At 44.6% G+C, this 14,252-nt stretch overlaps 1 protein-coding gene across 1 annotated transcript in view; it reads left to right on the forward strand.

The window, feature by feature from the left end:
• SFXN5 (sideroflexin 5) overlaps positions 1-14,252 on the forward strand; it is a 98,435-nt gene that overhangs the window by 33,888 nt on the left and 50,295 nt on the right. The window contains 6 exon segments of the mRNA XM_065633851.1: positions 1,726-1,752; positions 2,802-2,856; positions 4,578-4,603; positions 8,704-8,757; positions 11,932-11,988; positions 12,846-12,911. Of these exon segments, the coding sequence (XP_065489923.1) occupies positions 1,726-1,752; positions 2,802-2,856; positions 4,578-4,603; positions 8,704-8,757; positions 11,932-11,988; positions 12,846-12,911 (285 nt within the window).

A 14,252-nucleotide genomic window follows, 5' to 3' on the forward strand; every position in this document is an offset into this window, starting at 1 on the left:
TCATGATTTTTTAGGGAGGTTTTTCTTCAGGAAAGAGCCCAGTGGGTATGAGCATCAACCCGTGATATTTAGATATTCCAGTAAGTTGTCTCATGCAGTGGAGTTCACTGTGGAGCTTCAGTTCTGGAGTGAGAGCTGAATTTGGAGTGAAATCCAAATAGCTGGTATCAGTGGGTCAATATATGCTATTTATAATAGAATCATTACCTTATTCCAACAGTATTTTAATGCATTTTTTGGGGGGGAAGGCGCTAAACCTCAGGTGAAGAAGAATCGCGGAATGGGGCTTAATTTATACCATAATAATGAGAAAATCTGAAGCGCGGATGCTTGGGTCACAGAATATTTGCACGGTGCTCGGGTCAGTGTTTCGGTGGATAATCGTGAGCTCTCCGAGCAAAAAGATCTTATCGCTGTCTCGGGATTTATCAACAGCAAGAGCAGAACTCATCAGGTTATCCTACCCTTGGGCTGGCACCGGCACAACTCTTGTTGGAATAATTTGTCTGGTTTCTGGCGTCCTCGATCCAAGAGGATGTTGACAAATTGGAAAGATATAAAAGAGCCACGAGGGTGGTTAAAAGATTGGCAAACGTGCCGTGCCAATGAAACAGCCAGTCTCCTGGCTCGGATTAATTTTATATATATTTATTTTTATGCTTTAAACAGAGTTTAAGGGGTGATTTAGCAGCTCCGAGTACCTGCATGAAGAACAAAAATAGGTGGCGCTGGAGATTGTCACACAGAGGTGACACAAAGCGGTGCCTGGAAGTTGAAGCCAGACTTGAGCTTGAGTTCTTAATAGTAAAAGCAATTGATCTGTTGTGATATTGTACAGGAATCCTGTTTTTTCATCCTTCTCTAGAATTATGTACATCAAAATGCTTTGGTGGTTTTTGGTTGGCTGGTTGGGGTTTCTTTAGCTTATATATTATTATATGCTGGTTTAAATTATATATTATAATTTGCATTTGGGTGTAGTTCACGGCTCTGGCTTTACTAAGTAGGGGTCAAACTGTGGGTTTCTGTAGATGCCAGAGCATCTCTTGGTGTTGAGCATCTTCTCATTAACTCCACCTGCGCCTCACGTGTGATGGTTGGTCCTCGGTGCCCGTAGATCTCCACTCTCTGCACCAGATTTGAGCCGAATTACAGTCAGTAAATAAAAATAGGTGCTCGTCAGAGTTCTAAATGAGATTTTTCCTCTTCGCCAGCATTTTTCGGAGCGTCTCCCTTGTGATAAATGAAAACCGGCGGTGGTTTATTCCGCATGCAGGTTTTATTTTGATGCTCCTGGGGTTTCCCTGCAGGGTTTGCTCCATCTTTGTGCCCCAAAACCCCTCGATTTCCACAAGAAGCTCCTCCAAGGGGCGGCTGCGCTAAATTTACCTTGAGATCTGCATGCGGCAGAGTTACTGGGATAATTCTCGAGTTTTAAGGCTTATATAGCAGAGCGTCAAGTCTGGCTCTTGTTATTCTTTCTTACCACTCAATATAAAAAAGAATATTTTCTCTGCCTTGCTGGTCTTACTGGCCACGCAGATTGGAAGGAGCTCGGGGTGTGTAAAGGATCTTTAAATACATTTAAATGCAGCAAATGAGCCTGTTTTAAATCAGTCCCTCGCGTTCGGTTACTACAGCAGCTAAAAGATGAATATTTGAGGTTTAGTATAAAACCACACTGTTCATTTTTTACAATGCAATGTTTTCTTTTATTTTTTCTAGCTGTGGGGAGCTCAGAAAATAAAGCAGGTAATCCTCTTTTTTTATATTTCATTATTGTTTTCAACTATTGCTGCTTTTTTTTGCCTTTTTGCTGAGTGATGCCGTCCTCTCCATTATTGCCTTTGCCAGTTGCCGTTCTGTCTTGCCACAGAAATGTAAATGCAGGGAATGCTGTTGCCACCAAAGAGTCTGATTTTTTTCTTTTTTTTTTTTGTATTTATATATTTTGATGCCTTCATTTTCTCCTCCCTGTCTACTCAAGAGATTTCTTGTCTCCAGTCTTTTGAAAATACTTTGACAGTTCTTTGGGAAGGCTCGTGACTTGGGGTTGGATTTTTCATCCCCAGCCAGTTAATGCCTGAGCAACCTTGATTGTAAAAATGGGTAAAAATGGGCCAAGGGAGCTTTGTTGTTGGTTTATTTGTAAAATAAATGTAGGATTTTCATGAAGGCTGGGCCGTCCGCAGCCACCGGCCTTGGCAGAGAAGCTGTGGACACACGTAAATGTTGAATTATCCGGCAAATCCGGTGGCACGTGAGGGGATTTTATTTGGGTGACGTTTTATGGTGACTTGCACCTTTTTTATCCCAATTCAGCCGGATCTTGAAGCGTAATTTGACGCTTGACGTGCCGCATGACTTTGTTCATAGGGCAGAGTTTCAGCTGGGACATTAATCTGCACCTCGATGGAGATGCTGAAAAGAGGCAGGGATGGAAAATAAGTTTTCGTTTTCCCCTCTAAATCTGCATTTCCCCCCGCCCAGCGTTGAGGTACAGCAGCGGGTGGCCTTTGGGGACATTATTGTACCAAGAAAATGCTGCTTTCTATATTTCAGGTGAAATTATTTACTTTGAAACTATTAACTTATGCTAAATTATTTAAGGAGAGGGGAAAGCGGCGGTAGGAGGAGGTTTTGGGGAGCAAATAGTTGCCTTTGGTTAAGCTGCAAAATCAAAGCAGGTGCCGAGACGCCTGAATTCCCCCGAAATTCTGTGGTAGAAAATGTATTTTTAGTGTTTTTGCTGCATTTTGCCAGCAGTTGCTGTGCCGTCATGGTGTCTCTTTGTTTTTCAGGCCATCATCCACCCCGACACAAATGAGACCATCTTCATGCCTTTCCGAATGTCAGGTACAGTATGTCCCCATCGGACAAGCATTAATTTTACTGTGAATTTGTACGATTATGTGTGTGTGCGTGTGTCATGTGTTTTGATTGTATCTTGTAAACATTTAGACCAAGCTCACAAAGTGATTCAAATGCCAAAATCCCTTTGCAGGTGAGGAGAATTAGGATCCTAAATGCCCATGATCTAGTGCTTAATATTTCCCTTTCCTTTAGATATTTTAACGTGAACTCAAGCAAATGTCTTTTCAGGCATTTTTGAGGTATCTGTCATTATAATGGGCACAACTCTGCTGTGGGTTGAACAGCAGCTCTCTTGAGGAGGCAAATGCAGCCTTGGGCCTGTCCCAAAAGACCTATTTAAATAAATAAGACCTTTCCCATATTTTTGGGGGAGAATATCTTCATCTGAATACTGGGCACAGTGGAAAAATAACAGGGTTGGTTCCCCAGTTCTTTGAAGAAGGATGATGTTGAGGGTGAAAAGCCGGGACCCATTCCTTTGCTCCCTTCTTTTATATATATATGTATATATATTTAATTTTTCTTCCTCTCGGGTCTTTTCCCCTTTCCGACTGTAAATTGGATCCATGATGCTTAATTCAGTAATATTGGTAAAATGCTCTGAGACCTTCTAGTGGAAATCACAGAGATGAATTATAATTAGCACAAAAATTGGCAGACTTAGCAGGGGGAAAATGTGAAGCATTTGATTTTTGTGGCTCTCAGTAAGATTTGGGCTAAAGGCGTATCTCTAATACAGAGACCTTTAACTTACATCTATGATTCAAATAGTCCCTTTCTTCTCCAAAATGCAAATATACTTTCTTTGACTTATACCTTATTCTTTTTTCTAATGACCTAGAAATAAATGAGCTGTTCTGGTGTAAAATCGCTAGCGGAGGGGTTGATAAAGCAGATGGTGGAAGAGGGAGGTCCCACCTCTGGTGGCATCATCCTGCTCCTAAACTGGCCTGGGCTCTGCAGCTTCTTAGGTGGCTTCATGAGCATCTTCACCGTGTCATCCTGGTGGGACCAGGCCCAACAAGGGGCACAAAGAGCTGGAGAATTTTCTCCAGGGAGGTTGTGGGAGGGTCTGATGAGCAACAGAACTGGCAGGAGGGAGGGAACAGATTGTGTGACTGAGCTGGGGAAGGGGGAGCAGGAGCTCCCCCCCGTTCCATGGCAGCGAGACACTGGGTCAGCTCAGTCACCACCACCGTATCCAGCTCCTCCTGGTCCAGACCGAGTGGCTCCTGGTCTGAGCTGGCATCCAAGAAGTATTCATAGAATCACAGAATCATTTTGGTTGGGAGAGACACTCAAGATCATCAAATCCAACCGTTCCCCCCCCAGCACTACCCCATGTCCCTGAGAACCTCATCTCTGTGTCTGTTCAACCCCTCCAGGGATGGTGACTCCACCACTGCCCTTTAGGGTCTTGATGTTAAAAGTTTTAGGGAAACTCTTAGACCGCAACCCAAGAAAAGCAAGTAGAAGATGAGAAGGAGATCCTGGGCGAAAGTCAGGAGGTTGCTCTGGTTGATGCTTGGTGCATCAGGTGTAGGTTCACAGATGTCCCCGTGGTGGTCCAGAGCTGCTGGAAGTCAGTACAACCCCTCACACCAGCTGTGGCTTCTGCCCTAAACATGTAGATGTCTTAGATGTGATTTTTTTCCATCCCAAAACTGTGTATTAAAACGCCTGCATCTCTTTTTTTTAAATAGGTTACATTCCCTTTGGAACACCCATCGTAAGTATTTTATGTCTCTTCCCTGCTTTGTTTGCAAGTACCAAGAAATGCATTTTTTTTTAGCACTCACAGACAATTCTCCAAATTCTCCCTTATCTCCTCATGACACGTTCACAGGGGGGTCCCACCTTTCCTGTTGCGCCTTAGCAAGGGCTTCATTGTGTCAAACCTGCCCCGTGGACGTTGTGCTCAAGGTTATTTATCTATTTAACATCTATTTAACATCGTTCACCCAGCCTCCTGCAACATCTTCAGCTTTATCTTTCCCTTCTGGAAAGGGAAGACCGAGATGAGCTCATTGCCTGCAAAATGCAACTTCTGCAACTCTCCAGAATTCATCTTTGGACACTTTGGTTTTTTTACATTTGCATGTTTTATAAGTTGTTTCCTGAATGTGACAAGCTGGTGTCGTGCGCTCTCGTCTTGATTAATTAAAGCAATGAGTGCTTTCCATGGGGTTATTGCTAAGGGTGGTTTTAGTTTGTACTTGTTATTATGAAATTTATAAGCATTTGGGTGCTCTCAATAGCAAAAGCCAGGAGGGAGATAATTCTGCTTGTCTTCCTAACACTGAAACCTCAGCTCGTCTTCGGGAACAATTAATTAACCCCGTTTTGTGAATGGGGAAACTGAGGCACAGAATTTTCCCCCAAATGGCCCAAAGGTGGTGCTAGAAGGTAGATGGTCCTCCGAGCCACTAGTCCTTGGCTCAACCTGTTAAATCACTTGTATTAAAATGGTTGAAGGAGCAAAATCTGCTAAATTTAGTTTTCCTAAACCCAGTGGACCGTGGCACAAGGACTTGCTGAAAGGCGACAATGTTTTCCCAAAGGGCGAGAGCGGGGTTGCTAACACCTAAAACCAGAAATTATTGTGGCTCTTACTATTTGTTGTCATGCATAAAGGTTTGGCGGTGACTTTCTGTGGGGCATTTTAAAAGAAAAGGTTAAACAAAAATGAGTTAACGATCAAATTGACAATGAAATCGGCCCAAATCCAGAGCTGTCAGAGGAGCCGAGAGCTGTCAGATGAGCCCAATTTCACTAGCTGCAAAGGATAAACTGGAACCTCTTGTCATTTAAAAAAAAAAAAAAAACCCAAACGTTTCAAATGTTAAAATTAAAATGTAACATTTATGCCAATCGATCTGTGAAATTTAGTGACAAAATTGGCAGCCTGTTCCAGCATAAAAACAGTTTTGAGTCTTGCGTTTCACAGAGGGGGATGGGGTTTCCTCAAGAGAGACGCGATGGGCCCGGGTGGGCCCAGGCCTGGCTCGCAGTACCGGGCCGGCCCTCAAACCTGCGCTAATTGTCCCGCTTAATTAAACACCTTCCGTAGATTCTGTCAGAATTGTGGCCATATTATGTATTAATATATGATGTTGCCTATATATATATATGTATTAGGGGGTTTTAATTCCCCTATAGCTAATGCAAAATAGTTCAGTATGGTTTAGCTCCTTGTGAAAAAGATGAAGGTCTTGCTGAAAACGATGATTCCTTTTCTGGCCGGACACAACCAAATCTGGTTACTTTTACCCAGGGTTAGCCTCTGTCGTTTCTGTGCTTTGGGTTTATGGTTCGACTCCAGAATTGGTTGTGGTGATGGAACAACGGACGGGACGGACGATATTTAATTATGGGGTTTGTGTTTGCACACCCAGATTTTGGCAAATCCAGCCGCTTGCGTCCTCTCTCTTTGCTGTAGGGGTGAGATGTGCAGGGCGGCTGCTGGGCTGGAGCCTTTTGCCCTGGATTTATGTTTAATCCCAAGGATTAAAAGCTCCAAGGAGGAAGATTTACCTACATTAAGGAAATTCAGCCTAAAACCTGGGCAGAGAGGAGGGAGCAGAAGCCGTGCTGCCGTTCCCAGCTGCCACCCACAGTTTAAACACCTTATTTTTCCCAACCATTTAAAAATGAGCGTTCTTGTTGAGGTTTCGAAGTGTGTGGAGAAGACCCAGGTATTAATATGGGGTTGAAGATGACACAAGGCAGAATTTGGGGCTTGCAAGAGGAGAACTTGTCACGCAAAGACACCCCAAAGCTGCTCAGAGCCCATACGTGTCCCAGCTTTAGTCCTGGCTTTTCAGCCACAAAGGGCCATTTGTACCCCATCAGCAATTAAATTTTGTAACTGGTACTTTTCTAGTGTTTAAAAGCTTTTTTTTTTTTTTTAAATTTTGTTTTCCTTCTTAGTTATTTTTTCCCCTGACAGTAATTAAAAGTGAAACTGTACATTTCTTGACAGACTCTTGCACATATGGAGAGTTTGCATTTAAACGTGCCTCTTTCAGTCATACAGATTTTGGGTGCTCTTTTTTATTTATTTATTTTCCCTCTTTAACTTTTTAAAATTTTTTTTTCTTTTCTGGGCACTCAGCTTCAGCTGACAATGTAAAGTCACTGCCTGGAGTCTTCCCTCTCCTCCGGAGCCTCATTAGCCCGATGGTTTAAGGGTTTAAGTCAGGCCTGGGGTGAGGAGGTTCATCGCCTGTTGGAATTTGTTTGGCTAAGACCGGCGACGGATTAATTAATGACAAGCTCCGCATATTGAATGGAAGCGGTAAATTAGTGGGACTTGCACAGATTGGCGCCCGGCCAGCGTACAAAGTCGCTGGAGAACTTCACGAAAGGCTGTGGGAGGAAAAGCTGGAGGAGGAGGAGGAGAAAGGGAAGAAGACGAAATCAGGCCTCCCAACCCTATTACCCTTTTGTTTGTTGTGATTTCTCTCTTCTGTCCTTAAGCGTGGAAATTGCCTCCTCCTCAACTGATGCTGCTGCAGATGTGAAGTTGTTTGGTCTTTATACTCTTAACAAAGATGCGAGTATGACTTAGCAACATCAAGACCATCTTCTTCCAGAAACTATCAGATATTGAAGGCACAGGAGGGGAGAAAATGTCAACGATGTTAGGAAGTATCTCATCTTGCCAGTTTCTTACCCAAGAACTCATCTCCCTGTCCTTGTTTGTTGGGTTTGTTGTTGGGAGTCCCATTGCTTTGCATCCCTTTCCTCTTCTTCAACTTCTTATGCTTTAAGAGGAAAGACTGATAGAAAAACAAGGTGGGGAGAAGTCTGGTGGTGCTGATTCTGTGTAAGAGATGGGCTCTTTAAAAAATTACAGAGCCTGTGCCTATGGGGTATATTAAGACATCATAGAATCATCGAATCATGGAATGGTTTGGGTTGGAGGGACCTCCCCAGCTCCCCCAGTGCCCCCCTGCCATGAGCAGGGACATCTGCACCAGCTCAGGTTGCTCAGAGCCCCGTCCAGCCTGGCCTGGGATGTCTCCAGGGATGGTTCAGCCACCACCTCTCTGGCCAACCTGGGCCATTATTTTACCATCCTGAGATGTTCCAAGGATCCCAAGTAGGCAACATACACGTGTGTGGCCTCGGGTGCTGTGATGGGTGACCTTGCAAAGCCTGTGACATCTCACATTCACGCAGCATCTGGTCAGATGTGCTGGGACAAGCACCCGTCAGCCTCTGGGAAACAACGATTGTCAGCCTGAGCTCGTAACCCAAGTGGGAGTTTTCACAGCTCGGAGGATGACACATCAACAATTCTCTTAAAACAAAATTCCAGCTCCCAAACAGGAGCACATGTGCTTCCAGGTGGCACTCCTGTCTTCAGATGTTCAAATACGGAGTTCTTTCTTGTGCTTGAAACAGTGAACGTGCCAAAGGAAAATAAGAAAATCCCCCCTTCATTGCCAATAGTAACAACTTTAAGCTCTTGCATTCGTGCAATGTTTGTGTTATCCTCCAGAAATACCTGGAGTAAAGGATTGATTATATTTTAATGAAGTAATCTGTAGGCAGTATCTGCTGCCAGACTCTTTTCAAGGTGGGCTACAAGCAATAATTAAAGATGCAAAGCTTTCACGGGCAGCCACGTTACCCAGTTTCACCACTGGAAAGCCGAGAGACAATAGGCTGAAGGGAAGTTCAATAACTATAATGAAATAAAGCCATAAATGAAGATCATTTATTCAAGTCACTAGAAAGAAGCTTGCTGTTTGCACACCTAGAAGAGCACTGAGAGCAAACCAATGATGTGCTTACTAATGAGAAAAATCTCTTCTCTTGCAGGTTGTTGGTCTTCTCTTGCCCAACCAGACGCTGGCATCCACTGTGTTTTGGCAGGTAACCCTCATCTGAACGGCTGGAGAATGGGATGGGAGGGAAAGCAGCAGTTGACTCATGTCCAGAGGACAAACAGATGCACATGGTGTTTCTGCGCTGGTAGTGCTTTAGTTAATGGGGAGATGATGTGGCTGGATATAATTAGGGAAAAGTTTGGTAGGTCTGAAAGAGGCTGTAAGCAAATTATTTGGTCTACTTTCCAGTGCCTGGCTATTTATGCCATCGCAAGGGAGATGCAAAATAGCCTTAGATTGCAAAATCAGCTTTTTGAACCCATTTTGTACAGGTGTAAAACATAGAATTGTAGAATAATTTTGATTGGAAAAAACCTTCATGATCATCGAGTCCAGCCATTAACCCACCCCTGGCACTGCCCTATGTCCCTGAGAACCTCATCTCCATCTGTTCAACCCCTCCAGGGATGGTGACTCCAGCACTGCCCTGGGCAGCCTGTTCCAATGTTATCCTGTTTTCCACGTTCATTGATAAAGCCAGACATCAGATTAAATATATATTAGCAGATAGGGTTAGGCACATCAGCCAGGTTTACAGACTTTGAGGTGACATTAGATGTGGGACCAAAGGCCCCGTGCCCAGGGATTTTTGGAATAGCTGTGCAAGGAGCTCTGTGTTCAATGCGTTATAGTGGTTTGGGGGCAAAAAAAAAAAGTGTGTGTGTGTAGGGAGGTGTTAGTGTTATTTTCCATTAAATTTTGGGAATTTAGAGCAAGGGAAGGAAGCATGCACGTGAATGAGTTTTATCCATAGTAAACACCCCGCTTCAGTATAATTTCAGCACTAACTGAAATGCAAAACCAAGTTATTTTCAGACTTATTTTTAGTTTTGAATGTCTTTTTATTGTCTACAGTGTGATGATAGAGAATTATGCGGTTAAGAAATATCGAAGCAGAATGGATCTGCCTAGTATGTTGGAAAGACTGCAGAACCGAGATTACATCAGTACGTGCCAGTAACTTGTGGTTTGGTGGATTTAGCTGTGAGTTGTGGCTATGTTTACCTGCTGGGAGTGGGATAATGGCCGGAGACACCTGTGATCTTGTATTATTTGCTAGTTATCAAGTTATCTTTTTTACATTTGTTGTATTTCCAAGTATTTTCTCCTGACTGCTGTGCTTTGAAGAATATGGTCTTCAAATCTGGGATGAACAGATTAAATGTTCCATGTAGATGAGGTTCTTAGGGATATGACTTAGAGGTGGACTTGGCAGTGTTGGTTTAACAGTCAGACTCGATGATCTTGAAGGTCTTTTCCAACCAAAATGATTCTATGATTCTATATTTTCAAAGGCAACTCGCCTCACCTGTTTTTAGACGTTTGCGATGGAAAGAGTTGGTTTTTGGAGAAGTTATTCTTGCACAAGCGAGGAACAAGCCAGCCTGGATGATGGGCTTGCGTTGGGTTTCTTGTTGATGGCTTCCATGAGGGGCTCCTGTTCCCACCATCACGGGGTAGCTGGGAGAAGCTTTCAGCTTTAAAAGGGTGGAATAATCCTCTTAAACCTAGAAAGGATGCTTCAAATGCAGAAACCAAATGAACCCGCTCAAGAGGGAGGTTGTAGCAGGCAAGCCCAGCAATCGAAGCCAACCTGGGCCACTGCTGCTTGACGAGCGGTTCTCAAACTCTTCACCATGATGGGCACATGAATCACCTTTCTGAAAAATGCAAGTAGGAGGAGTAACAGCCTAGAGAGGCGTCACCCAAAAAACCTAAGAGGGTGTCAAGCAGCCACCTGGGAAGATCACGGAGTCAAGAAATGTGTAGTGGAGGTGTCTTCAACCTAGAGGTGGCTTAAACTCTAGATAAAGGACAATATCTGAGCGGTATGCCTACACCTCTCTGAAAATGAGATTTGTCTGGGTAAATAGTGTAGGATTTAGGGACGATGCATCTTACTGCAGTAACAGACACTGGGTCCTATAGGAGCAGGACTGTACAGTGAAGCAGTTGTTGCTGATGCCCAAAATGTGCGTGTCTCAGGTTGGGTCTAGCCTGGGCCTGTGGAGCTGCTGATGTAGAGGTGAGCTGTAGGGTTAACAAAAACCCAACCAAACCAAAACCAGACAAACAAACCACCCCAAACCAAACCAAAAGACCAAAAAAAGTCCCCACATTTGGAAAACTGAGGCAGATTTCCAGCACATATTGGCAAGCTGACTTTGTAATTTTTTTGGTAAATTTTTATTTAAAGAAAACAAAAAAGATTTCCTAGGTCCAAAGTTCCAGGCTAGAGAGCTGGTCAGCAGGAAAAAGCTGCTCTTGGGCTGAGAACTTGGCAATGACTGGGCTGATCCCCATGTTTTAGTGCCTTGTTTTCCTCAACCTCACTTCTTTCCTCCTCCTTCATCTTAGTCCTGGCCACAGCTGGAGAGGATTCCAGTTCTGACACACTCTGAACTGGGAACGTGGTGTTTTGGGGATGAAAACGGTCATTTTTTTACACATTGCCAGCACTTGCTGTGGGGAAAACCCTTCAGGAGTTTGGTGCTACTTGTCCCCAGCTGCCACCATGCTACTTTGGTGACAAATCCTGCTCCAAAAGAAATACCAGTTTAGTGGTGTCCGTATCCCTAAGATGGTCCAGCTGCGCACCTCCTGTTCCTCAGCTGAAGCCTCCTCTGATCCCCTGTTTGAGAGACGTGGAGCTTAATTAATGACTGACGAGGTGGCCGCTGGACTTACTGCTACATCTTAATGGCTGTATGGATTTGGTGCTGATGAAAATAAAAACCAATAGCACCGAGGTGTCGTGTGGAGGTGGGTTGGGCCAGGAGAAGAGTTGGATGTCAAGTGTATGGGGAAGTAGAGTTGTCCTCCAGGTGCCTTGGGATTGCTGTCCCTCACTTTGAAGGGCATTAAATCATACAATCATAGAATTATAGAATTGTTTGGGTTGGAAGGGACCTTCCAAGCTCACCCAGTCCCACCCCTGCCATGAGCAGGATCATCTTCACCCAGATCAGGTTGCTCAGAGCCCCGTCCAGCTTGATGTAGGACATGCAGGAACCTTTCAAAAGAGGTGACAAGTTGCAAGCCCATCCAAAGGGAGATGAATTTTCCTGTGCCACTCTCATGTTTATAGATTTTTTTTTTTTTTTAAATTTTATTTTGGCGAAGTTATGTTTAAGCCTGTCTCTTCTTGTTTCCTCTTCAGTGGTTGAATCAGAGCCACAATGCCTGCGTCAACTATGCAAACCGCAACGCGACAAAGGTGAGGAGACCCAACATTTGCAGTGCTTGCAGCACGTTAGGTCTGTTTTGACGTGAAAACATGTCTGGTCTCTTCACTGTTAATAGAAACTCCGGAGTCGGCACTGTGACGAATTTATACATTGGCCATTCTCCTGTGTACACTTCCATTTTAAACCTCAGCCATAAATGGTAGGAGGATCTCAAAATCACTCGAGGGACATGGGTGACGCTCAATGCCTTTGAGCTGAGCCAGTATATAGTTCTAGCTGGTCTGAAATGGTTCAGTTTGGTATGTAAATGAGCACAAAGCAAAGTGCTACCTGGCTTTTTGGACAGCAGAAGGCAGCTCCATGGTCACATTGCCGTCTCCTGAGGACTTCAGATGTGCCACCAGCAGCAGTGGCGGGAGGTGCTGGGGCTGTTCCTGCTCCTCCATCGCCTCAGCCTCTGGTCATCCAATGTCGGGATGTGAGAAGCTCAAGATGGGGAGCTGGAAACCATCCAGCTCATCGAGATAACATTTCAAAGACAAATATTTAATGTGGAGAGTTTGGGGTCCATCACTAGTGTATGAGAATGCCAATTCTGCTCAATTTCATTCACATACTATTTCCTTTGAGCTGCTATTATTATTATTTTCTGATGCCAATTAATTTTCCATTCCCTTTAACCTTGCTCATGAGGCTACAATTTTCCTTGCTTTTGCCGCTGCTAGATGACAGACCATGTGTCACAGAACAATATGACAAAATTAAACCTGTCTCTGGTTTAAAACAAATAAAACAAAAACAAAACAAACAAACAAAAAGAGCTTGGTTGCATTTTAATAACCAGAAGTTTGTTTATTAAAAATATGTTTTGTTTTTCTTTCCAAAGCCTTCTCCGACGTCCAAGTTCATCCAGGGCTACTTGGGAGCTGTCATAAGTGCTGTCTCAATAGCAGTGGGTAACGCTTTATATCTCTATATTTCCCTGCTAAGTAACTGCTCCCTTCCAGTAGTACTGCAGAGCTTTTGAGATGTTTGTTTGAATTGCCAAGCGTGTTTCTCTTTTAATTGACAGAATTCAGTCTACATAACCAGAAAATATTTTAACCATGAGGTGTCTCTGTCCGTGCATGCCCAAAATTTTTGATCTGCATCGGCACTAGTTCTTAGATATATTGAATTGTATTGGATCAGCACTGGTGTGGCCAGCAGGCCCAGGGTGGTGACCGTCCCTGTGCTGGGCACTGGGGAGGGCAAACCTTGAATCCTGGGGTCAGTTTTGGGCCCCTCGCACCAAGAAAGGCCTTGAGGTGCTGGAGCGAGTTGAGAGAAGGGAACGGAGCTGGTGAGGGGCTGGAGCACAAGGGTGATGGGAGCGGCTGAGGGAGCTGGGGGTTCAGCTGGAGAACAGGAGCTGAGGGGAGACCTTCTGATCTCTGACCTGCCTGAAAGGAGCTTGGAGCCAGGGGGGGTCGGGCTCTGCTCCCCAGGAACAAGCGCCAGGACCAGAGGAAACGGCCTCGAGTTGCGCCAGGGGAGGTTGAGGTTGGATGTGGGGACCAATTTCTTCCCCAAAGGGCTGTGGGGCATTGGAACAGGCTGCCCAGGGCAGTGCTGGAGTCACCATCCCTGGAGGGGTTGGACAGACGGACATGAGGTTCTCAGGGACGTGGGGTAGTGGTGGCCTTGGCAGTGTTAAGTTAATGGTTGGACTCAATGATCTTAGAGGTCTTTTCCAACCAAAACGATTCTGTGATTCTGTGGACACTTTCTCCTTCTTGATGTTGGGAGATCTGCTGTGGTGCTTGTGGTGTGTGAAAAGGAGACATAATCACCGTGCACCGATGTCCTCACGTAGATGAGCCGTTGGGGACGTCACCGATGTGTGTGTCACCGCAGAATTGCTTGTGTGCTGATAATCCCCCACACTTCTTATTGCAGCTCAATTCCCAGTGCAGAGCAGGCTTGAGAAAACCCTGCGTAGCAGGGAGTGATTTTTATACTGTAAATATCTGGTTTAATAACCAACATCTTCCCAAACGTTTATTATTATTTTTTTTAATCATGATGGCAAATAATATAGTGATAGCCCTGAGGTTCATTACCTTGGGTTGTAAGGCCTCGGCCCTCGATAACTCATCCCTGCTGTCAGTTAGCGACAAATCACCTCCCAGTGTGAGCCCATTAGGACCAGATGACCTGAAAACAAGTGCCGCTGCCCCCGGTGCTCTGCGGAGACCCCACATTAATTAAAAAGAGCCCCTTCCATGTTTGCAGTTGGCAAACGGCACGGGGA

Source organism: Caloenas nicobarica, chromosome 4 (genome assembly GCF_036013445.1).
Source record: "Caloenas nicobarica isolate bCalNic1 chromosome 4, bCalNic1.hap1, whole genome shotgun sequence".
Taxonomy (NCBI): domain Eukaryota; kingdom Metazoa; phylum Chordata; class Aves; order Columbiformes; family Columbidae; genus Caloenas; species Caloenas nicobarica.